The 25,524-nt window shown below is 40.2% G+C and overlaps 1 protein-coding gene across 1 annotated transcript in view; it reads left to right on the plus strand.

Annotated features, from left to right (window-relative positions):
* Positions 1-25,524, plus strand: part of NCKAP5 (NCK associated protein 5) — a 1,139,016-nt gene that overhangs the window by 162,589 nt on the left and 950,903 nt on the right. Inside the window, exon 2 of the mRNA XM_056117696.1 lies at positions 8,764-8,893. Within this exon, the coding sequence (XP_055973671.1) occupies positions 8,825-8,893 (69 nt within the window). The 5' untranslated portion in view covers positions 8,764-8,824. The remainder of the gene's footprint in view (positions 1-8,763; positions 8,894-25,524) is intronic.

Genomic DNA, 25,524 nt, shown 5'->3' on the forward strand with positions numbered 1-25,524 from the left:
CTGAGTTCTGGAGGGTGGCCTATGAGGAGATTATCTGGTGCCAGCAGGGTGTGGCTTACGGGTGTGATCCCTGAGTCACGAAATAATAAATAAAATTATTCAGTAATAAAATAATGTTGATCAACTTAACAAAAGGCATGAAAGACCTGTACAAAGAAAATTACAAATCACTAAGAAATAAAAGAGGACACAAGGAAGTGGAAACACATCCCCTGCTCATGGATTGGATGGATTACTATAATTAAAATAGCAATATCCCCAAAGCATTGTACAGATTCAATACAGTCCCTCTAAAGATACCCATGACAATTTTCAAATAAATAGATTAAGCACTCTTAAAACTCATATGAAATAATAACAACCCCCCCCCCCCCCCACACACACACACATCCTCCTCCAATAGCTAGTGCAATTTTTGGGTAAAAGAAAATGTAGGCATTACTTTCCCCAACTTCAAACTGTGCCACAAAGCAGCAGTAATTTAAACAGCATGGTACTAGAATAAAGACAGAACCCCTGATCAGTTTAGTATACTTGAATATTCTGAGACAGATCCTCAGGTATATGATCAGTTACTCTTTGATACAGGAGCAAAAAATATGAAGTGGAGCAAGAAAAGCCTCTTCAACAAGTAGTTCTGGGAAAACTGGTCAACTACATTAAAAATAAAAATAACTCAGACCTTTCTCTAATCCCATGCACAAATGTCAAATCAAGATGGAGTAAAGATATCAGACCTTAGTTCATAAGTTACAAAGAGGAAAACAGAGGCTCTATGTCATTCAAGCTAAAGGCAGGGCACAGAGGGTAGGGCATTGCACAGGGTCAACCCGGGTTCGATTCCCAGCATCCCATATGGTTCCCAAGCACTGCCAGGAGTAATTTCTGAGTGCATGAGTCAGGAGTAACCCCTGTGCATTGCCGGGTATGACCCAAAAGTAAAAAAAAAAAAAAAAGAAGGAAAGCTAAAGGCAACCTCAAAGATGAAACACTACTGACCAAGCAAGTGGAAAAAAACGTAAAGAAATGGGACTATGTTAAACTAAGAAGCTTCTACACTTCAAAGGAAATGATAACCAGCATATAAAAATAGCCCAAGGAATGGGAGAAAATATTAACCCAAAACTCCTGAGATAATGGGTTAATTAATATTTAAGCACTATAGCACTGTCCTCCCTTTGTTCATCGATTTGCTCAGGTGGGCCCAGTTACATCTCCATTGTGAGACTTGTTGTTACTGTGTTTGGCATATAGAATACCTCACGGTTAGCTTGCCAGGCTTTACCATGTGGGCAAGATACTCTCGGTAGCTTGCTGGGCTCTCTGAGAGGGGCAGAGGAATCAAACCCGGGTCGGCCAGGCCAGTCGCATGCAAGGCAAATGCCCTACCACTGTGCTATTGCTACAAATTATTGGGAGAACTTTACAAGGGAAAAAAATCTAACCCCATCAAATAAATGGGGACAAGAGATGAACAGAAACTTCTTCAGACAAATGCCACTCTAGTATCTCGTCAGGCACACTGGCTATAATTACCAACTCTAGAACTTGTGGTCCACTCTTCTACATACTTCCATGCTCTACATGCATCTTCATATGTTTTAGTACCTCCTGGGTGATTTTAAAGTACAGCCATGGCAAAAAAGCAGTGAATTATTTATCACTGGGAAAGGAAACCCACCGCCATTTTTATTTCTTCTTGATATGTTAATCATTCAGTGATCCTTTTGGGGGTGGGGGGGGCGGTTCAGGGCCATACTCAGCTGTGCTCAGGCCTGACTCCTGGCTCTGCATTCAGAATCACTCCCAGCTGTGCTTGGGAGATGAAATGGGATGCTGGGGGTCGAACCTGGGTTGACAGCTTGCAAGGTAAGCAGTCCTGTCTGCTGTACTGTCACTCTGGCTCCCTCTTCAATTCTTTGCAAGATTTTTACCATGGAGGAGCCAGTGTGCCTGATGCTAGGTGGCATATGCCAATGACAGAGTATCTCTTCCTTGGGTGTATAAGGCGCTACAGAATTTGATAATTTGCATTGTGTGCTGCATAATGAAGGTCATTGATGAAATGGATGAGATCTAGGTATGGAAGGACTTTCATGTACATTATCTCATAGGAAAGGTAAACTCACAGAAGTCAAGGAACAACTTAGATTTACATAAGTCAAATCTAATATGGAAGTACCATTTTTTATTTATTTTATCACACTACCATTAACATTTCAGAACAGGGCCCTTAGTGGGGGACTCAGGAAAGGATGAAATATTTGCATTTCAATGTATATGAATGCTTGTGTCTGAGTGTGAGAGCATATATGAATATGCATGTGAGAAAACATGCCTTTGAGCTTTCTAAATGTCTTTTCATTTTCGTCCCCTGAATCTTATAGTCTATTAACAATATCTAGCAGAAAGAAGAAATTATTGACATTTTTGGTGATATTAAAGTGTCTGTCTAGCACTGAAAAGCTATTACTGTCTCTGAGAAAAAATGAAGAATTTATTAAAGTCAACTCCGATATTACAGATACCAAGAAATAGCATTTCCATCCATTATAGAGAAATGTATGTGAGGGCGAAAAGGAGATCAGTATCTATGAGCATCAGTCAATAAAAAGATGCTTAATTTCCTGTCGTCCTTCATTTTTGTGACCATTCTCCTCTGCACGTACGACAGGAGAGTCATATAGTTATATGTCACTTGAGGGCATGTGTATTTTTCTTTATAACCTGAAGATGTGAGAAGCAGGGAAAATACACAAATAGGACTGGTTTATGGCACTATATTATTGCATACAGAGTATAAGCAGTTATTTTTAGGTTGACAATATTTCAAAATCATGACAGAATATTTCCTTTGAGGCTTGGATATTTACACATGTATTTGGCTTAAGTGTAATTTTGTTATAATGCATACCATATTTCTGTGCCTCAGCAACACTATATTGCTACCTTGTGTTCATAGATGTCACTGTAAACATTCACTCATTTATCGATTCATCAAAAGAATAAAATGCTTGTTGAGTTTCTTTCACTTTGCTATGTAGCAGGTGTTATTTTACTTTGAAGAACATAGATCATAAACTATTGTCCTTGCCCTCCAGAGGCTGGCAATCTAGTAGACATTTAAATTTCATATATTTTTCAGATGGTTCTCGATGGAAATCAGAAGTTACTGAAGGAGGGCTAACTGCCTCTCTGAAGGCATCTTAGAGTATACTTCCAGTGTCTACTAGTCTAAAACAGAGAGATTAGGTCCTTCAAGTAGAGGAAGTGTAATGAAGCTATAAAAAAGGCTAGATAATCAAAAGGCACAAGGTGATGGGACTTAAAGACTAGGAAGCTTCTGCTGGCGTTATGCTGAGTGACTGGAGAAACCATGGCAGTGACTGGAGTTACTTATATTGCAAGACATTTAAGCTGCCATTGGTGTGCGGTTCATCTGGAGCTAGAAGAGAAAAGGTTTATCCCGTCCTGTTTCCTTCTTACTTTCATACTGCCACTGTTGACAGAACCCAACTTGACACTCAAAAAATAGTATATCATAGCAAGATTGGGGTGGGATGGGGCAGAAGCAAACATGATTGATATAGGCAAATAATCCTCAAAGAGGGATAGGATCTGGATGTGACACTCACATTTTCTCTCAATTTTTAGACTCCAATGCTTGATTAATAGACTTAGATATCTGAAACTAACTTTGAACTGAAGATGAGCTCCCCCTCCGCCAATTTACATGTTGAAGTCCAACCCTCCAAGCTGATTCCTTTGGATACAGAGCCTTTTAGGATATAATTAACATTAAGTAAAGTTTGGATAGTAAGATCCTGATCCGATAGGACTAGTGAACTCATGATTAAAGAAACTGATAGAGAAGCAACTGTGTCAATGAAAAGGACAAGTGAGGACACTAATAAATGGCAGTCAGATAAAAGGTAGTTCTCATCAAAAATCAATTTGGCTCTTAAAACTGGAGGAAATTAATTTTTACTCCTCAGCCCTACAATCTATGACATACTATTATAGAAATTCAAACTGACCTATATATTAATTGATTACAGATCTAATGTGAAAAGCCAGATGTATAATTGAAAGTTTGTCTTAAAATGTTCAGAATACTGCCGTCCTATGTTTGCTGGTTGGCACTTTATTAAAAAGCAAAGACAGGTGGGAGTTAAGTATAATGGAAGACAGCTTAAGGACAGGGGCCTTTAAGCAAGAGGGACAGTAGATGATACAGATGTGCAGTATTCATACCAAAGCGTCTTGGAAATATGACATAACTCACCTTCACTTGAAGCAAGGTCTTTTCTATTAGTACTCTCCTTCCCTCACAACCAGAAGCAGAGTGGATGCCAGCCTTCTGCACTCTTCTTTTCGGGGGCTCTTCCTCCTTTTCTATTGACACTTCTTGGCTGCTGTATTTTTTCTTTCGTTTAACTTTGCTTTAATTTGGGGGTAACTTGACTATGGCTTTTTCTTTGGTTGGATGTAGAAATTGATTATGTTTTAATTCACAGCATTTATGTTTGAGGGATGAAGGAACACACACACTTAGACTGCAGATTGATAAGGATATGCTCCTACGTCTATCCTGCTTATTGCCGTTTGGTCATACCCATCCAATTAATACCTATGCCATACCAGTTTTCAAATAGTTTGAAGATCAAGTTTTGTCTGTACCATAAACGTATAAGAATGAGTTCACCAGGTTAAGCAGTTGACTCAGATTGCCATAGAGGAAAACTAGACTAAGAATTGTTAAAATAACCATTTCCCAAAATTATAATTCTCAGCTGTATAAAATCCATAAGTTAGAACTGCTCCTTGATGACTTTAATCATAATTACACAAAGGCTGGTCAGGGATGTAACTTAGTGGTAGAGTACATGCCTTGCATATGTGAGGCCCTATTCTCAATTCCCAGCATTAAAAAATAAAATTTATATTTACACAGTGTTATAATCAACAAATCTAATATTTAAGACTTACCAAATAGATTCCAAAGGCTCCTAAAACTTTTAAGTTGATGTCATTAATTATTATAAACTCTTTTATGAAGCTGGAGCGGTAGTACAGAGGTTAAGGCACTTGCCTTGCATGCTGCCGACTTAGGTTTGATTAATGAAACCCCTCAAGTCCCATCTGAAGAGTAAGCCCTGAGAAGTCCGAGGTATGGTCCCTTTACCCCTACAAAAAGAAAAAAAATATTCTAGTAAGATCTTATTATTAATGCCATTTTATAGATGAATCAACCAGACTAGATATATTAAGAAACGTATTTCAGAGAGGCAGAGAGATAAAGTGCTTGTCTTACAAACCACCCAACCCAAGTTCGATTCCCCTATCCCATATGGTCAACTGAGCACTCCCAGGAGTGATTTCTGAGTGCAGAGTCAGAAGTAACCCCTGAGCATCACTGGGTCTGGCCCCCAAACAAACAAGCAAACAAACAAACAAAATATACGCTTTGGCCGAGCCTCCCAAGTAGTACTAAGGTATGCTCAGGCCTACTATCACAGTTCTCAGTCACTAGGCTGAACAGTGCTAAAACCCTGATAATGCTGTACTAGTTGCTAGGCCCAGAAAACTGGGAGTCAACAGGGTCACATCTGGTGATGCTCAGGGAGTTCTTTAGAACTGTTTGTGATTGAATTTGGGTCTTTGTATATAAGCAAAGCATGCACCCTGATACCTGAGCTGTTTCCTGATCTAAGAAACTTATGTAATAATATATGCTAAGGAACAAAGCTGACACGGTATCTAATCATAGCCATTCATCTTTGAACAAACAAAATACTCTGACGTACAAAACCCTGTATAATCTAGTTGCTACTTAAATCAGAGGGAAAAAAATTAGATATTTTCTTCCTGGCTTGCTTTGCTCCTAAGAAACCAGTCCCCTATTCAGCTTTACATAAATATCTTCAGCCTTACTTCCCAGAAGATATTGGTCTCTCGATCTAAAGTGATCTTTATCTATGTGCTTACAAGACTAACTTCTAAAGTTATGAATCTAAATTTCATCCCCTTCCACAGACCTGGTATTCAATGCTTTTATCTAATTATTTTTTACTTTATTGTAGGTATCCATTATAGTTCATTTGTTTTTTTGCTTATCTTCTAAGTTCTCCCACTGCCACTTAAATGCAAGTTCTCTGAAGGCAGGGATTAAATCTGTTATTCATATCTAAGCAATCAACATCACTGTGGATTCTCTATACATTTCGCACTCAACAGAAGCATGCCATATGTCAAAAGATGATCACTGGTACCTATCAAACCACAGGGTTCTTGAGGATAAGACTTGAGGGAGCAAGCTTTTGAAAGAGGGTGAAATCTGGAGCTTGAGTGATTACTCTAGATATACTCATCATTATAGAAGGTGGGTTGAATTAACAATGCATACAGTCACTGAGACAAAGAATGCACTGCAAAGTGGGTAAGAATTTCAAGAAAGACAAGCCCCTAATGTTCATTTGACTCAAGTTTTTCCCATAGTAATAATATGGAAACTAACTTTGTTCTGAAAAAAATACTGCTGGGAACCAGTTTATTTGCTTTTAACTACACTATCATTTTATAGTGTGTCCAATTATTAAGAAGTTAGCTATATTTAAAGACCTATCATTGTTGACTATACTAATTAATAGGGCAAGTCCCTAAGGACTTCTAGGAAACTTGAATTAGAAAGACATCATTGCCAAATGAAGCAGATCAGCAAGGTCTTGGGAAGGAGATGGGACCCACACTAGGCAATGGACCAGGTGGAAGATCAGACCAGATGGATGTGAGTTGTAAGATCAAAGGTGTGGTCTCAGAAATGTATTCACTGTGTTTGGGGATTGTAAATGAGTAGCTGGCAGAAAGTACATCTTGAACATAATGTTGAAGTTTTTGGTTTTTATCCTAAATTCAGAATCCACTCTGAGGAGTTTCTAAATAAATCACTAATAAAAATAGTGTTTCTGAAAGTGAGAGGTGGAATGATAAAGATAGAGAGCATCTATGGCAGAAGGGAAATCTAATTTGGTACAACTGGCTACAATGAGATTTGTTTATACATGTTTATAGCAAAGCAAGCCAAGAGAAAGAGTTTATAAAATTGAGTCTTTTTCATCCAATTCAGACATTGATCAATTATGAGTCATAATGTGGTTTCATTAAATTTTACTAAAAATTTTTTGCTCTGATATTTTTATAATCAACTCTTCTATATCAGCTATACAATGACTGTGTATTTTATGCAAGTTGTGTGCAATTTCTGTACCTCAGAGTGCCTTCTGAATTATCAAAAATATATTAAATTTTGTTTAGGGTTTTAGTTTAGTTGTTTGTTAATATAATCTGTATAATTGTAATTTGCATGTAACTGCTAATTTGTTTATTTCAAACAGTTTCATGCACTTTATTTGATTCCCTATTTTATACATTTTCTTGTTGATAAGGATAAGTTTCTAAGAGGCTAGATGATTATTTCCTACAGATAGCCCTGAACAAACATTTTTTTAAAATTTCAGGTCTTTTTCATCTTAGTAAAAAACTTCAATGATTCATATGATAAAACAAGAATTTATAACTGGTGGTCAAAGAGATAGTACAGTGGGTAGGACATTTTCCTTGCATGTGGCTATCTGGATTTGATCCCCACCATCACATGTGGTCCTCTGAGCCTGCAAGGAGTAATCCTTGAGCACACAGCCAGGAGTAAGTCCTGAGCACTGCTGGATATGACCCCAACACAAAACAAACCAATCCCCCCAAATGCATAATTGTTTAATGAAAAGAAATCTTCCTAAAAGTACAGAGATTAATTGTATGTGATATGGCACAATGTGGTTGGTATTCAGTAAATGTTCATTGGCAATGATAATGTCATTTACTATTCATTCTGGGTTTTTGTTGTTGTTTTGGTGTTTTGTTTGGCTTACTTCTGGCCCTGTGCTCATGGATTAATCTGGTGGGGCTTGGGAGACCATTTGGGATACCAGGCATTAAACCAGGGTTGGCCATATGCAAGGCAAGCACTTTACCCAATGTACTATCACTCATGTCTATTACCATTTATTCTGAATCACCCTGTCTCAAAGGTAATGCGGGTAGGGCGTTCGCCTTACAAGCGGCCAACATGGCCGACCCGAGTTCGATTCCTCCGCCCCTCTCGGAGAGCCCGGCAAGCTACCGAGAGTATTCGATATGCCAGACACAGTAACAACAAAGTCTCCAATGGAGACGTTACTGGGCCCGCTCGAGCAAGTTGACGATCAACGGGAGGGCCTTTACCTTTACCTTTTACCTATTTTTAATTAATATAGATGATAGTATCTGTCTTTCAATTTCCTCTAATCAGGCTTTAAGATCAATAACTCTTGGTTATAGTGAATCAATTTATGAGTTTGATCTCATAGAATTTGCAGACAGCATCTAGAAGCACAGTAACAGACTGACTCTGGCTGATAAAGGGCAGGTGTGGAACAAGTATGGCATGAAAGGGATTGCTTGCTATTCTAATAGTCTGCTGATTCAATGGGCAAATCCATTCCCTAACACCATTAGCAACATCTATGAAAACACAGTAGCTTCCATAAAGATAACTCTGACATTTGCAACCTAGAGAAGTCTTCTGAGTCAGCAGAGCTCCGTTCTATACTTATTATTTAGATCTAAGTATTTTTGGCTTCAACACTTGTTCCTAGTTGGAAAGTTAAAAACAAGGATCTAAACACTGTTCACTTGGATGGTAAAACACATGTTCACTTTTTGCAGTGACCCTGGAAACAGAAGGGGAATTCTTATAAATCACAAAGGAAAATAAATAACTTCACCCATGGAGGAAAAGAGACAGCTTGAGAAAAGGGACTTTGGAAAAAGGCTGTCTCTAGACAGCAGTCTTGTGGTAAGTACTAAATATTCATTTACTACTCTATATGTTTTGGCTTAAAATGCATTATTCTTTGACTGTTATTTCCTGAATTCTGTGCTTTTGAAACCTCCATTCCAGTTACCCCATTAGCAATGTCCCCTGGGATTGTGTTTCATTTATTTTTCACAAACTCAAAAGCCAGCCAATTATTGGAATGTTTACATAGTGTCTTAATAGGCAAATGTCATAATCTGTCAACATTATATATAATTACATTAATTCCAGCTGAAGTAGACTTTAACCTATACAAAAACACTACTGTACAGCTGATGCCAAATGCCAAACCTATATATAGTTGTTCCATCGCCCATATATCTGAACTGTGGGGTTATGCTGAACAAGGATTCAGTAGTAGATCTTCACATATTGAAGAGAGAAGAAAGTTTCTGAGATCTTCTAAGGTATGTAAGCTAGTTCAATTGTTGATAAACTTATTAACAGTTTTTAAAGCTGATGAAAATCATTATCAACCTGATTGGGTTTGCTTTTTTGTATGACTATGTGGTTAGTCTAAGGAAATAGATGAAATTATTGATTTCTGAAGATTGGCCGTCCTTTACAGTTTCTGAGCTAATAAGTTTAGGTCACTCTTCTATCTCACAATGTATATAGACAGACCAAGAAATAACATAAACAGAGCAAGTTATTTCTTTCTCTGTTGCTCCTTTATAAAAATAGGAATTTGGCTTGGCTGCTTCTTTTGCCTGCTGTGTAGGGATAATTTATTTATTGGTATGCTAAAAGCACCTGACCAGGACTTTGGGTCAGAGTAAGTGTTCAATAAAATCTTATTGTTCACCAGCTCTACTTTTCTAACTGCTACTGTACGTCTTTTTCTGTCCGTGCATAGATTAGTTGTTTACTTCATAACTGCTGAAGCTTCACCTCATAAACTGTTCATAAATAGGACTTCCTGAAAATTGAGAGGAGGGTTATACTAAACTTTCGTTGTCCATCTCTTGAAAGTAGTGACAAATGTACATTGGTGAATGGACAGGTGTTGGAACATTATATGACTGAAGCCGAATCATGAACAACATTGTAACTGTATTTCACTGTGGTTCAATAAGAAATATGGGTGGTAAATACACAAATAAGATAAAACACTCCTCACCAATAAAACATTTTCCCCCAGATTAAAAAAAAAAGTAGTGACAAATTTTGTGACGATGTGGGCAGTTCATTCACACACATAGTATTCAGCATGCCTTTAAAGCCTGAGGACTTTTATAGTATGCTACTTTCTTTTTTCACTGGATGTGACCTAATATCATCACCTATATCTTTCTATTTACAGAAGCAAATGTGATGGAAATGGTGTGTGTGTCTGTGTGTGTGTGTCTATTACATTTTCAAATTCTTAATAGATGTGGGGCTATGAAATAAGTTTTCGTCTTTTTTAGAAGATAATGCATCTTGCATAATGGTATGGAATGGAGCCAATATTTAAGTAGGGGGACAGACATGCAGAGGCAGTATTATGTATGCATCACAAGAAAAACTTTCTTAACCCCATAACTCAAGGTTTGGTTCAGAAATCTTTGGTTGGTCCATGAGGCTTCAAATTTTGCCTTGGGTGCCAGAGAATATATACAGACCCTGTAAAGGATGCATTTATTACTGAAAGTATTAGTTAATTACTAAAGGTCAACTCAATTAGTAGAATTTTACTTGATTACCAATTTTACGGAATAAACTAGAATGCAGATACAAAGAGCTGGGGCAGGATGAGCACAGGAGCAGGAAATGGATTACCATGAGGGCACCTGCAAATTAGAAAGAGGAAATAGTTTCAATGAAATTTTTTCCCTGCATTTTAAATTTTGCTTAGGGCCAGGTTTAAATATGAGTATGAATCAAATCCTGTCATATTACCAGTGCTAGCTGAAAGTCAAAAACCACGCTTGCATTTCCATTATTATGTGCCTCTACCCTGAATCTTATGGGAGCTGCAAATTTGTTTCTTGACTTTTGGCATACAAGGATACTGTGGAAATGAGAACTTACTGCTTGGTCCTCTCCAGGAAAGTTAATTCCTTTCAGTGATACATAGCAGAGTTTTCACACTAGGGAAGCATATTCCTTGTTTCCTTAGGGACAGACTGTTACATCCGCATGCCTGAATTGGACAGATCCTAAAAAAAAGATGTGTTTTCTTTTGTGCTTCCTGTGCACTGTCCCCTTGCTCCTTGTCATTCTTGTCCCCCGACACGGTTTTCCGTGTGGCTTTGATGGCTGTGGCTTCCGGGAGTGGACTGCACTGGAGCGTCCCCCCCCCCCCCCCCCCCCCCCCCCCCCCCCCCCCCCCCCGAGCCTCTTTCTCTCTCATCCATGTTGTCCTCTACTGCCACGTTTGTTTGGGGGGCGGTGGGGTCCAGCTACCGTCCAGGCATATCTGCATAATCAGAAGTCCCAGAATGCCTGCTCTTTCCTCAGAGACTCAGGAAAACGGTCAAAACCTCCAAATGTCAAGTTAGAACCATGCTGGCGGTTCTGGACTGATGGGGGTACTGGTGCCCAGGTAGCCAGCAGCCTCGCTGCCTGCCCCCTCCCAGGGCCTCTACCACACCCAGCCTTCGACTCCACTTTCTCTCAGGCAGCTGAAGGGCTCCTTGTCACCAGCCCAGAGCCAGTATGTAGGTGTTACACCCAGCACCTGTCCCCAGCGCCCAGTAATCCCATCAACGGCCAAGACCCAGAGAGTATAAAACCCAGCTCCTGGAAGAGAACAGTCCAGAGTCTCCTGCCTCAGTGCCTGGCTGTCCTCACTAGGGCCCCTTGAAGGAGGGTGGGTTGAGTTTCCCTCCCCACCTCAAGCAGAACCCCGGCAGCTGAAGACCTCCAGTTCCAGCCATAGCCATGCTTGAGACCACATTCCACATGTTCAGACGAGCCTCACACATGAAAGAACCGGCAGAAGAACCCAGGTGTGCGGGACTCGGGGCATAAATCTCTAAGCCTGCTCAGATTGGAACTGGGCCTTCTCCACCCAGATCCCCCATCTTCCAGTATGTAGGTGTTACACCCACCAACTGCCCCTGGCGCCGTGTAATCCCATCAACGGCCAAGACCCAGAGACTCTAAAACCCAGCTCCTGGACATCTTATTATCTAGTTATTACTCTTGAAAACCTGGCAGGCTACCAAAAGTATCCTGCCCACATGGCAGAGTCTGGCAAACTCCCCGTGGCGTATTCAATATGCCAAAAACCAGTAACAATGATGGATCTCATTCTCCTGACCCTGAAAGTGCCATGAATGTGGCTCTTTCTAAAATCTCGGGGCTAGGATGAAGGAGACGCTACTGGTGCCTGCTTGAGGAAATCAATGAACAAAAGGATGACAGTGATACAGTGATTTCTTTTGACACTGTTGCCCAGTAAATAGGGGTATTTAAGTGCTTTTCAATATTACAAAGCTTAGTCTATGAACCTATAAATTGGCCTTCATTTTAAAGATGCTGTAAGTAAGACCATGTGCTTAGTCTGTTTGTCTATAACTTGATCCCCCTATCTAAGATGCTACTGCTGGACAAGGGCAGCAAGATTATACTTTTCATGCTGCCTCTGTGAGAAGAGGAACCATTAAACCAGCCCTCCTTTGGCCACCCCTCTTGGCCAGCCCCCACCAGTACTATGCAAATGGGGTCTATCATGACTATCAGAAAGAGAGATAGAGTCAAATAAAAACTGACTGGCCTGTAAAGGACTTGACCTCAATAAACAGCTCTACTCTGATTCGGTGCTGAAAGAGCGATAAGTAATTAGGCAAGCAGCACACAGAAATGATTCTGGGCAAGAGTTTCTGGGAAATACTTGGAAAAAATAAAACACCTCACATTATTTAGTACTTTATTTGTTTTCCAGGCATGGTTATGTTTACATTGCATTTTCTTGTGATACTTTTTGAATAATAAAATTCTGAATGAGAGTGTATTATTCAGTTCTCTCACTTTTCTGAAGGAATTAATGTTTTACCTAAAATTTTAAAAAGCAGGATGCAACCGAGAGTAGAGATCTTTTATTCATCACTTAGCTCTTTATCTTTTGTTATATTATATCCCAGAAAGAGAAAATGTCCTTTTCAAAAACTGAATAGAGAGAAGAAAAAAATCATAGTGAGTTCTTAAGATTTGAAATTCTGTTGTAGTAATCATGACCCTTATTGTTAGAGGAGGCCCAGAGGTAATTTCCACTTTCAGATTTGCTGGAGAGAAAGTCTTCATTATGTACTGCAGGAATAAGGCAATATTAACTTCATTACACTTTTTATTTTACATAATCAAATCATACAGTGTTGAATAGAAATTATAGCTCCCTTGCAGTTGTTTTTTAATATTTTTGGCTAGAAGAACCACTGAATACAGAAATTCACATTCCAGACCGGGGAAAGCTTTCTGAATTGGAGACGCGAGTTTCATTTCTTAGCCACAATTTTGCTCTCAGGACAAGGCACAGAAGGGGGTGTGTATAAGAGTATGCATGCCGGGTAATGCTGGATTATTCTTTGATGTTGATGATTTTTAACTTAATAAATCACCTGTTATAAGAAGAAAGTGACAGTTACATGAAACTGAAATGAAAACTCTATTTCAACGTGGGGGATAAAGAGCTGGGAGAAAGACAAGTGACTACAAGTTTGCCACTGCCAGTAGCAGTGTGCCCAGTAGCTACATATTCACAGCAAGTACAGTCTTCTCTCTGATGACAACAAAAACCATCCCAGAAAGCAAGGGCTCTTCTTGACCCAAAGCTGTTGAACCCTCTCCAGGGTGCTTTTTGATCAGAAAAAGTCAGCATTTCACACTGTTTTTTTTTTTTATATTTGCAAGAATCTTTGTGAAGCTGCATGTTTGAGACTATTTGACACTTGTAGCTGTGATAACATATAGCTGATGAGAGCACTGGGAAGTGAATTATCCTTTTTTATGAGTTCACATTTCAATAACAAACATTTTCTTTTAATATGTGGATGATTCGACTTTTTGCTTTGAAGCATGGATGGAATAATGATTTCACTCCTGAATGATGAATTCCTTTGTGGTCGCCCTTCTCATATTCTCATGGAGAAGAGAACCAAAGATTGCTCATACTAGATCTTTAGCTCTGACATCTGTGTAGTTGTGATAGATTCTGAGGATCAGGAAAATCTCCACATAAGCCCTTCCATTCATCTTTCAGCTTCTTGAAGATTTATGTGCAAATCAATAGGCAGTTATGCCTTATGCAGGCATGCATTAAGTAAGTCAACCCGCAAACATCATTAAAGCTTCATATAGGGATGTGCCATAAAGTTTCTGTTTTCTCTTTGTCATCCACTCTGACCTTTTTTGCCTGGACAGTCCACCTCATATGGACCTTGTCAAAAGGATCCTTTATACTTCGGTATCTGGTTGAATTTGGTGAATGGGGGGAACCGAATTATGGAAGTCTAGAGTCCCTGCTTTGACACTGTCTAACCATCAACCACAGTGACTGGGCTAGTCTGCTTCATGTTACAGCTCTTGTTGGGCAACTTTTCCCACCAATCTACCTACAATTAAATCCCAGTTTTGTGTGTGTGTGTGTGTGTGTGTATGTGTGTGTGTGTGTGTGTTCTGCTCTCTCTCTCCCTAGACCCGTCCAGTTTCTTGGTAGCAATGACTACTGATTGTTTTCAGTCTTTCATGCTACCTTTCATGCTACCTTTCATGCTCTATTCACACTTTACTTCCTGTTAGTCTGTTTTTACAAACTCTTCTAAGTTCTATAGTTTGAGTATGACATCTTTTCCTGCAGGTGCCTCTGACTGATAAAAAGAAACATTTATTCAAAATAGTACTTATGATTTATTTGTGGATCTAATAGCATATGTAGTAGCAAATGGAGGGAGTTGGCAGGAGAACGCTGGCAGTGACAGGCTTTGAGGCACTGGGACAAGAAATAGAGGCAGGAATCTGCAGTTGTGTTTTAAAGTGATGGCAGGTGAATTTAATTCAAGGTGAATAAACCCAGAGTATTTTCCTACATCTCCTGATGACAGCATATTTTAGCTCTGAAATCTTTTCACTCAAGGAATCTTCTGTGTTGTTGTTGTCTTTTTTAATTTTGGGGGCTGGACCACAGCCAGCAGTGCTTTGGACTTTCTCCTGACTGAGTACATGCTCAGGGATCGTGTGAATCCCATGATTCAAAGTGCTTGAGGGACTATATATGTAATGCTACATATATGACTTTGTTCAGCTGCATGTATAAAAAGTTCCCTATACTATTTCTTAGCCCCTTTTAGCTTCCTGTACTATCTCTTAGGACTTTCTTTTTTTTATATCAAATTGTGATGTTTAATTTTATGTGTCAATTTGGCTGAAGCAAGAGATGCCCAGGTAGTTAGTAAATATTATTTATGGGCGTGAGTGTGAGATTATTTTTTGAGAGATATTAGCATTTATATCAGTAGGTTAAGTAGAAAATATTGTTGTCAGCATACTGGGTGAGCATGAGAGAGGGAGGAATGGAAGGAGACATGACACACATACACAGAGAGAGAGGGAGGGAGGGAGGGAGAGAGGGAGGGAGGGAGGGATGTAGGGAGGGAGAGAGGGAGGGAGGGAGAGAGAGAAAAGACTAATACACAAATTCAAATCTAAATCACTGCTCTTTTATCTTTATTCACTTACAGCCCTCCTGTTTAGTGATTGGAAGCAAAGGCAATAAACTTTTTCTGTAAAAATATAGTACATATTTCAGTATTGGTGGGACAAACAAGCTTTGCAGTCACAACTATTCAGATCTGCCTGGTAGGTGGAAGTAACCACAGACAACTCTGAATAAGTAGGTGTGGGTTATGCTGCAATACAAAATTATACAGAAAGGCAGTGGATTAAATTCTAAGGATTATCAACACACAGGTCTGGAGACATTGTTCAGTGCACTTGAGCACATGCCTTACTTGATTTCAAATCCTTCATGTCCCTTATGCTCTAAGCAGCTCTGCTGTTTGGACCTATAGTAATGCCGTGACCTCAATGCTGTAAGATTTCCTACTGCACTGCAGCAAGGGGTACTCCCAGAAAGCACCACCAATACAACTGTGCTCCTCAAGTAGAGTGAGGCCCCAGCCGAGCAATAGACAAACACCTCAACTAGAGAAGTGCATGTATGCGTAGGTATGAGAACAATGTTTGTGAGCCCCACAACCTGACATGTGTTCTCTTTCTCTGCAAGCACCATTTGAAAAAAAATATGTGACCCCCTCAGCCAGCCAGGCTTATGCCACCCTATAAAAATAACATCAAATCACCAACAACAGTGGATCAAAGAGAGTAGTGGCAAGGAATTAAAACAGAGTAACTAAAAAGCATATGTTCACAGTCACAGATCACAGATCACAGATCATCCTATTATTCGTCGATTGCCTCAAGCAGGCCCCAGTAACGTCTCCTTCACCCTGGCCCTGAGGTTATATTCAAGGCTCTTTAGGAGAATGAGACCCATCATTGTTATTGGTATTTGGCATATTGGGTGCACCACGGGGAGTTTGCCAGATACTGCCGTGTGGGCAGGCTACATTCGGGAGCCTGCCAGTTTGTCAAAGTAGGAATGAGATGTCATAATAAAATGTCGCGCAGCCACGAATGTGACCGCGCGGTTCCGGGATCTGGTTTTTATAGTCTCTGAGTCTTGGCCACTGATGGGATTACACGGCGCCAGGGGGCCAGTTGGTGGGTGTGGCCCCCGCCTACTGGAATTTGGAGGATCTGGGTGGAGGATGCTCGACTCCAATCCAAGTAGGCTTGGAGATCTCGGCCCCGGAACCCACATGGCTTTGTCCCTCTGCCGGTACCTTCAGGTGTGCGGAGAGTGGTCTCAGCATGGTGGTGGCTGGTCCTGGAGGTCGTCGGCTGATGGAGCCCTGGTCGGGGCGGGGAGGAAAGCTCAACCCGCTCCCTCCAAGGGGCCACGGCGAGGAACAGCCGTGTTCACAGTACCTGAATGGAAACCTGGAAATCCGGGTTTTCTTTTCCTGGATGCTAACTTTCTAACAGTGACTTATGTTTTCCCTTAGGATATCCAATACATCAAGGCAGGCAAAGGAGCAGACTCACTAAGCAAAGATGTGTGGACCAAGAGACCAGGAAATGGGCAAAGAAAAATATTTTGAAAAGCTCAAAACTCACTAAGACTTTTTCTAAACACAGAATCAGGCATTCTTGATGGTCTTGCTTAACAGTCAGTGGACCTTGAATACCAAGCTAAAATTTTGCATGTTTTAGTGACTTGGGAATGACTGTGGCTTCTCAGTTTTGGGGCACAAAATTGGATCACCCCTCACCAAAGCAAGGTTGTGCAGAGCACAAGATACCAGGTTGCTGAGCCAGTTTCTAGCTGCTCAAACCCCAGCAGCTATCCTGACCACCTTCACTAGCGGGAATGTACACTGGTTACTCTGTGGCTTTTCAACTAGATAGGGGTCAATATTGCCACTAGGAAGTCTGTCGTTTGTTCTTTTATCAAGATTGAGATTTTCCAAGGTTCCATTAAGTGGAGCGGTGGCAAAGAATGGCTGAATCTTTGTGTTTCATCATCTGCTTTGTTCTCCCTGAAGTGCTATCTCAATCATCTCCAAGGTGTCCTGATAAGACCTGAATCAAGTATTGGAAGGTGTAGCAAGGTGGTCTAGGAATTGGAAAGTTGGGTCTGAGGATCCAAGTAAAGTCATTTTTTAGAGAAAAAAATTAAGAATGAAGAATTGACTATCTCTGGCCTGGGCAACCTCTTTCCAGAGGAGTATGTAGGGACTGGAGAGATAGTACAGCAGGTAGGGCACTTGCCTTGCACTGATCTGAATTCAATCCCCAGTACCCCCATAAGGTCCTCAGTATGCTGCCAGGAATGATCTCTAAACTCAAAGCCAGGAGTAAGATCTGAGCCAGAAGTGACAAAAAATAAAACAAATAAATAAATCTAGAGTGGTACTTGGAATGTTTGACTGTTCTCACTTGAAAGCACACAAAGGTACAGTAAGAGAAATGTCTGGCTCTTCAATGATTACTTAACCCACTTTACACTGCCCACCATATTAACTGAGCTCATCATGACATATCAAGAAAATAACATATCCACTTGTCCTCCAGTGAAGATCCCTGGAATCTATGGATATCTTTTACTCAGTGTCCTAAATGAGCTTCAAATGGCAGGAGAGATCAGAAACCAGCAGAGCCGCAATCAACAGTGCTGCGAGGGATGGTGGAGAATAGAACAACAAGGCCATTGAGAGTAGAGTGTGAATGGAGGACAGTCCAAGGGAGCAGAAGTGGATACTCCCAGCAGTGGACACAGGGCATGACCAGGGGTGTGTGTGTATGTGTGGAGCTGTGATCTCTGCATTTTCAAACGAAGCTGGCATTTAATATAATAGCCACTTATAGTTAGAGCTCTTATAAGTCAAATTTTACAAGTAACAAATCTAAAATTTAATAAGATAATGAGCTTCTTTAAGCTTACAGAATAGAAGAATAAGAGTTGATATTACATAACTGTGGCTGGGCGATAGCACAGCGGGTAGGGCATTTGCCTTGTGTGCGGCCGACCCAGGTTCAATTCCTCCATCCCTCTCGGAGAGCCTGGAAAGCTACTGAGAGTATCCCACCTACACAGCAGAGCCTACCAAGCTCCCCATGGTCTATTCGATATGCCCAAAACAGTAACAACAAGTCTCACAATGGAGATGTTACTGGTGCCGGCTTGAGCAAATTGATGAGCAACGGGAAGACAGTGCTACAGTGCTACATTACATAGCTAGGCTTTACAGAAGCATAAATGTGTTTTATACCAGGAACTTGGAGCTCCTTGATTGGCACTTGCCAATCTTAAAGGTCCTGATCAGGATTAGGGCTTTACATGTTGTTAGCACATCTGTCTTGCCAGTACCTATTGATTACAGCTCAGGCATAGTTTCAGGTGAAAGTGCTCTTATAAAAAAAAGTGTGTGTGTGTGTGTGTGTGTGTGTGCGCGCGCGCGCACGCGCACGTGTGTGTGTAGGTATATCTGTATACGTATCCTGTATCAGTAATTTCTACCCATGTGAGAAATGATTGTGTATGTTTGTGTACTCATGGAATTATTGGCTAGAACAGGATAAAGCAGGGAGGAATCGGTGAATGACAAGGTATATGCAGGGTATAACTGCCCTCCAGGAGCCAGAAGTTTGTAACTTAATGTGTTTGCACCATGTGCAATTTCTGGGAGGCCAATTTATATAAATAATTAGATTAGCCACGACGTATTTTACCAAAAATGGTTAGGTAGACTCACCGGCCTTTACTCTAAGCAAGCATGGCCCCAAACACCTACTCATGAATAACTTACCTGGCTGGAGTCACAGTGTAAGATCTCAGTAATACTGGTACCAGAGACTCAGCTTCCATATTCAGCTGCAGCCATGAGTGCTGCCTGCTTGCCTCAGATGCACGTGGGTGTGCATTGGGGGTCTCCCATCATTCAATCAAAATATGATCTAGCAACGTTTTCAAAAGCCTTTGCAAGTGCTGATACTGAAAGATGATGAAATGATACTACTTCTACAGCAGACATCTGTACAAATGAACAGAAATGTTTGTCAGGCATAGTCTGTGTTTTCTCTGGGCTCGAATATCTATTTGTCATTCTCTTGGTGTCTTACCATTTTTCAACAATGGGAATCATCAGATCATACAAGTTTCCATGGCAACTGAGTTTTCTCCATTATCCTCTAGCAGCCAAAGATTGTTCCCAGAGCAGACTCTCTAGTGCTTTGTCCATAACAAGAGGTAAAACCTGCATCAATCTCCTTGGAAACAGGTCATCAAACCTAATAGGCAGTTGAGATTCTCTCTGCTTACCTTTCTAGTTTTCAATAGAGCAGTATAAGAATTAAGCACCTAATAGGTTCAAGGCAATGTGAGGAGAATGCTAAGAAATAAAAATAAAGTATGATTCCTGCTTTACAAAGCTATTTAAAAATAGTTATATATGTATAAAAATCTAGCTGTTTGTCTTTTTTTAATCTTTGGGCCACACATGGCAGTGCTTAAAGCTTATTCTTAACTTTGTGCTCAGGGATCATTCCTGGTGGGGCTCAAGGAAACATATTTGGTTCCAGGGATAAAACTCTACCCACTAAATTATCACTCTGGCCAACAAAATAGAGTTATACACATATACGTATTACAGTGATACAAGGAATTGTGCAATGGTGCCCATAAGGGTGACGGGGTTTTTGAAAAAAGAGGTTAGGGGCTGGAGCCATAGCACAGCGGGTAGGACTTTTGCCTTGCATGCCACGGACCCGGGTTCATTTCCCAGCATCCCATAAGGTCCCCCAAGCACCACCAGGAGTAATTCCTGAGTGTATGAGCCAGGAATAACCCTTGTGCATCTCTATGTGTGACCCCAAAAGAAAAAAGAATAGAAAGAGGAGATTATTCTTCTGGCTGAATTGCTCAGGGAGAGCTTTCCTTGAGACGAGAGCTTTCATATCCCTCTCTAGGAAAATATTCCCAACTTAATCTGTGGTGTTTCTGCATTCCGTAAAGCAGATATTATGGAAGAAAACATTGCTAATTTAAAAAATTAGAGCATGACTCTAAGGTGCTGGGCTTCTACTTGAAGAATTGCCAAAACCCTAACAAAGCCCTCTTGTAATCCTGAGTTTTTAACCTTTTTTTGTCCCCTCTAGCTTCCCCCAAGCCCCTGGCCCACCACTCTAGTGTTAATATTCTCTTACCCATACATCTTGGTGAGAGTTGAAACACAGAGCACAGCTAAATCATTTTGATTTTTATTTCTTATTCATTTATCAGTGCATGTTATACCAACTGTGTATAAGCAGATATACACACACACATATAAGCTGTATATCAGCAACCTAACTGCCTCACAGTAATTTACCACCCTGTACTAAAGTTTATCATTATCAATTAATATTTATTAAGCAGCGACAGGGTTCGTGGCTGTGAATTAGGCAGCATTTTGCTTGCTTATGTTGCATTGATGTCTCCTGTTGCCTTGGCTCAGCTTAGCAAGTATTTACGTTCTTTCCGCCAGTTCCCTATTCAAGAGACAGCCCTCATATTCATCCCAGTTTCAATTAATATTTCAAGAGCAAATCCAGGAACCATTGTATTAAAACACTTCACTTAGCAGCAGATGCACAGCCTCCAATCTGTCCCTTTCATGTACTCATTTTGCAATAATCTCCTAACACAGAATTCCATTGTCTGTGCTGATGTGTACAAACCCAAATAGTGGTTCCTCCTGGTTCCTTTACCTTCCAGTCAGTTCCAGATGTTTCCTCCTCATAAATTTTATAGGAATTTCTTAACAAGGCTTAATGGATTATAATTGTCCATTTCTGAAGATGCCTCTGAGGTTTTCTTGCCTTCTGTCTCTCAGTACCTTTTGCTTCTGACTTTTAAGCAATTGTCTTTAGCTTGGTAGGTTTCCTAATACAATTAATTTGTTGACTGTGCTTGTGCACATAGATGCATTGGGTGAAATAAAATCATTTGGTCTGATAAATTCTGAGATTCATCTGTCAGATGTAGTGGATAATTAGGCTCAGTGGCTGCTGGCCTTTTTATAAGGAAAAGCTGTTGTTGCCAACCATGAAGGTCATACAAGCTGGCAGTAATCTGGTATGGGCAAGCAAACTTTGGAGAGTCAAGTCCTTGAGGCATCAGCTACAGATAACTGGGTTGTGGCTCATACACAGTCATTTCCTTCCCCCAAGCAGAAACTAGCTAGATGGCCATGATTGGCAAATATTTGGAGGTCTTCTGAGGTCCTTCTGAGGTTGGAAGCCTCCTGATAAGTCCCAGAGCACCTTATCTAATTCCTTTTTGGTGAGGTGCAGCAGGAAGTGAAGGTAAGAGGAAACTTGATCTAATAGGTTAAATTTATATTTTCTATCCACTAGGTCTTGAATAGCTTTCTATAGTTTTACCTACAAGTACCATGCATCTACATTATTTATATTATTTTCTCTTTTTCTGTATTACTTGGAGTTTTAGAAGAAAGCAGATGCCACTCTCAGGCAGGCTGTAGAGGAAAGTATGACAATGGGTGTCTCTATAAAGAGACAATGAGATACAGAGAGTTCAATCACACACTAGAGGAGTACCTTGAGGTTAGAAACACTGAAGTTCCAGGACTACTACTAGGTCTAAAAGTGCAAGGAGAAGTGGTTCCAGAATGCTGTGCTTCTAAAGAGAGTGCCCTATGGGGGAGAAGATATTACTGTAACTGGAGGGATGCATCTAATCAGTGTTGGTATAGCAAGGAAGGTCTCGGCACACAGAAATTCCCACCCACTTCCCACCCACTATCCAGGCTCCTGATAGCAACTTTCATTTGTCAAACCCTATTGGAATTCTGAGGGAGCAGAAACATGAACATTCTATGGCCCACATTTTGGAGAAAAAATAAGTTGGTCATCAGTATTTGCCCAGCCTGATTTTCATATATATATTGCACCCTAAAAGAGCCTCTCTCTTCTCACATTTCTTTTTTTTTAATCTTTTTTTATTGAATCACTGTAAGATACAGTTATGAAATTTTTATGTTTGAGTTTCAGTCATACAATGATCAAACACCCATCCCTTCACGAGTGCACATCTTCCACCAACAATGTCCCTAGTATCCCCGTCCCCAATCCTACCTCTTCCCCTACGTCTATGGCAGACAATGTCCACCATACTTTCTCTCTACTTTTGGGCATTTTGTTTTGGAATACAATATTAAAAGCTATCATGTTTGGTCCTTTATCTACTTTCAGCACACATCTCCCATCACGAGCAATCCCTCCAACCATCATTGATTTAGTGACCTCTTCTCTATCCCAGCTGCCTTCTCCCCCAGCTCATAAGGCAGGCTTATGAGCAATACTCCTGGCCCTATCTCTACTGTCCTTTGGTGTTAGTCTCATTTTATGATATTTTATATTCCAGAAACGAGTGCAGTCATTCTATGTTTGTCCCTCTCTCTCTGACTCACTTCATTTAGCATGATACTCTCCATGACCATCCCCTTATAAGAAAATTTTATGACTTCATCTTTCCTAACAGCTGCATACTATTCCACTGTGTAGATGTACCACGTTTCTTTAACCAGTCATCTATTCTTGAGCACTTGGATCATTTCCATATTCTGGCCATTGTTAGCAGTGGTGCAATGAACATACAGGTACAGATGTCATTTCTACTGTGCTTTTTTGCAATCTTTGAACATATTCCCAAAAGTGGTATTGCAGGATCATATGGATCGCTTCTCACATTTCTGTAATGAGGAGAAGAAATACTATTCCATGATAAACTAGTTTATTATTCAACTGGGCTGGAGTGATAGCATAGCGCGTAGGGCATTTGCCTTGCACGCAGCCAACATGGCTAACCCGAGTTCGATTCCTCTGCCCCTCTCAGAGAGCCTGGCAAGCTACTGAGAGTATCTTGCCCGCACGACAAAGCCTGGGAAGCTCCACATGGCATATTTTATATGCCAAACACAGTAACAACAAAGTCTCACAATGGAGACATTAGTGGGCCCGCTTGAGCAAATCGATGAACAACGGGAGGACAGTGACAGTGATAATTCAACTATTAGAATTGTTGAATTACATGGTATTACCGTCACTGTCACTGTCCTCCCGTTGTTCATCAATTCACTCAAGCGGGCCCAGTAACATTGTAAGACTTGTTACTGTGTTCAGCATATGGAATACGTCAGGGGTAGCTTGCCAGGCTTTGCCGTGCTGGTGAGATACTCTCGGTAGCTTTCCAGGCTCTCTGAGAGGGATGGATATTTATTTATTATTTTGAGAAATCACTGTTTTCCATGAAGGGTGAACAAATATACAGTTCCACAAACAGTGAACCAGGAACCCTTTATTCCAAATACCACTCAACGAACCCTATACCAATTTTTGGAGATATATGTATACCGTATTCATTGCATCATTATTTACTATAGCCAAAATATGGAATCCCGTCATGTGTCCAATAGCCAATGTGTGGGTAAAGTAGATGTGGTGTATATACACAGTAAAATATTACTCACTGTGGTAAAAGATGAAACCGTTACTTAGGTAACGTTAATGGAACTGGAAGGGGCCATGTTAAGTGTAATTTCTCAAAAGGGAAAAGATGAATCAAGATGATCTCACTCTAATGTGAGATTTATAGAAATGCAAAGCAAGGCAGCAGACAAAGTCCAATGGGAAAAACCTCTTAAAATTCTTCTAAAAAATTAGAGATCTGGTGGCCACTGTGTATGTGTGGGAAGGGGGCGTCAAAGTGGGGGAAGGGGCCAATTAGTGAGTATTTGGTGTGGTAATATACATTTATACATTTTGAAGTGTAAAATTGTACCCTTAAGCTATATAGTCTTAGAAGCCAAAATTACCACAATAAAAATTAGTATATAAATATATATTGTTAGAAATGGACTCAAGTATGGTTTCTAGTCCATTCCCCTGAATGCGCAACTTGGTTTGTCCAGAAGAGTATAATGTTACATCTTCACAACACAAATTCTACATAGTCTTTTAAAGAATTTCTATTTTTAAAAAGAAGTCTAGGGCTATGCATATGCTCTACAGTAGCTAGAGTATAAGGAATACCATACAGTAGATTGATCACAGTATTAGAATTCTAAATCCTTGTTTTTAAACTGGAGATGAATTCTTTAGTAAATGACTAGACTTCAGCAAGTTTCTTAAACTCTCAAAATCTTTATGTCTACAGAAGTAGGGTCATGATAGTAAAGTGAAATAAATATCAAGAAATTGTTTAGGAGTCTATAGGACTTGATGCAAATGAAAGCTATTGTTATTATTGACAACTCCTACCTATTAAATTTCAACTAGTCAGCTGTATAAATAGTGAAGGAAATTTTCAGAAGAGATATGTACTATTCACTTGCCATTATAGTGTTCCTCTGTATTATGCACTTACTGTTAAAGTATTCCACTGAATGGGAGCAGTAGAAACGAATGTCTTGGAATACAGAGGACGGAGTATGAATTGAATGGAATTTGAATCCAGATCTGTCATAAGCTTCCACTACCACCTTTGTAAGTATGGCAAGAGTCTCTCAGCTGGTGTTTTTGTCATACATAGACCTAATAATCTCTAACTCACAGGACGCTTGGGAATACTCAGAGAAAGGATTCAAGTTGAGCACACAGACATCACACTAAGAATTTGAGGGGCTGGTACACATGACAGTCCCAGATGGCAGTTTTCTTTGTCTGCAGATTAAAGAGGCTTTCATAAAAGACATAAAAATTATACTTGGTTGATATATACACATACATGATGTTTAAATCTGAGTAGTGTAGCCATGATGTTATCAACCAGCAATGTTCAACCAGGTGCTAACTCCAGGCTATAAGTAACCAAAACCTGGGTTCGTTTCTTCTTAGTCCAATTGCTCAGGAGTCCTCTATTAATGAGCTGTACTCCAGACCTTCTTATATGGAGCATTTTATTTTTTCTGAAACTTTGGTCTACTTTTGGCTCTCCACCTTGAAGTCTAGCCAATGTCTATTTATAACAGGCAGTTTTATTCCAAAAGCTTCCAAAATTGCCCATA

This window comes from Sorex fumeus, unplaced genomic scaffold, assembly GCF_029834395.1.
Source record: "Sorex fumeus unplaced genomic scaffold, SorFum_2.1 ptg000035l, whole genome shotgun sequence".
Taxonomy (NCBI): Eukaryota; Metazoa; Chordata; class Mammalia; order Eulipotyphla; family Soricidae; genus Sorex; species Sorex fumeus.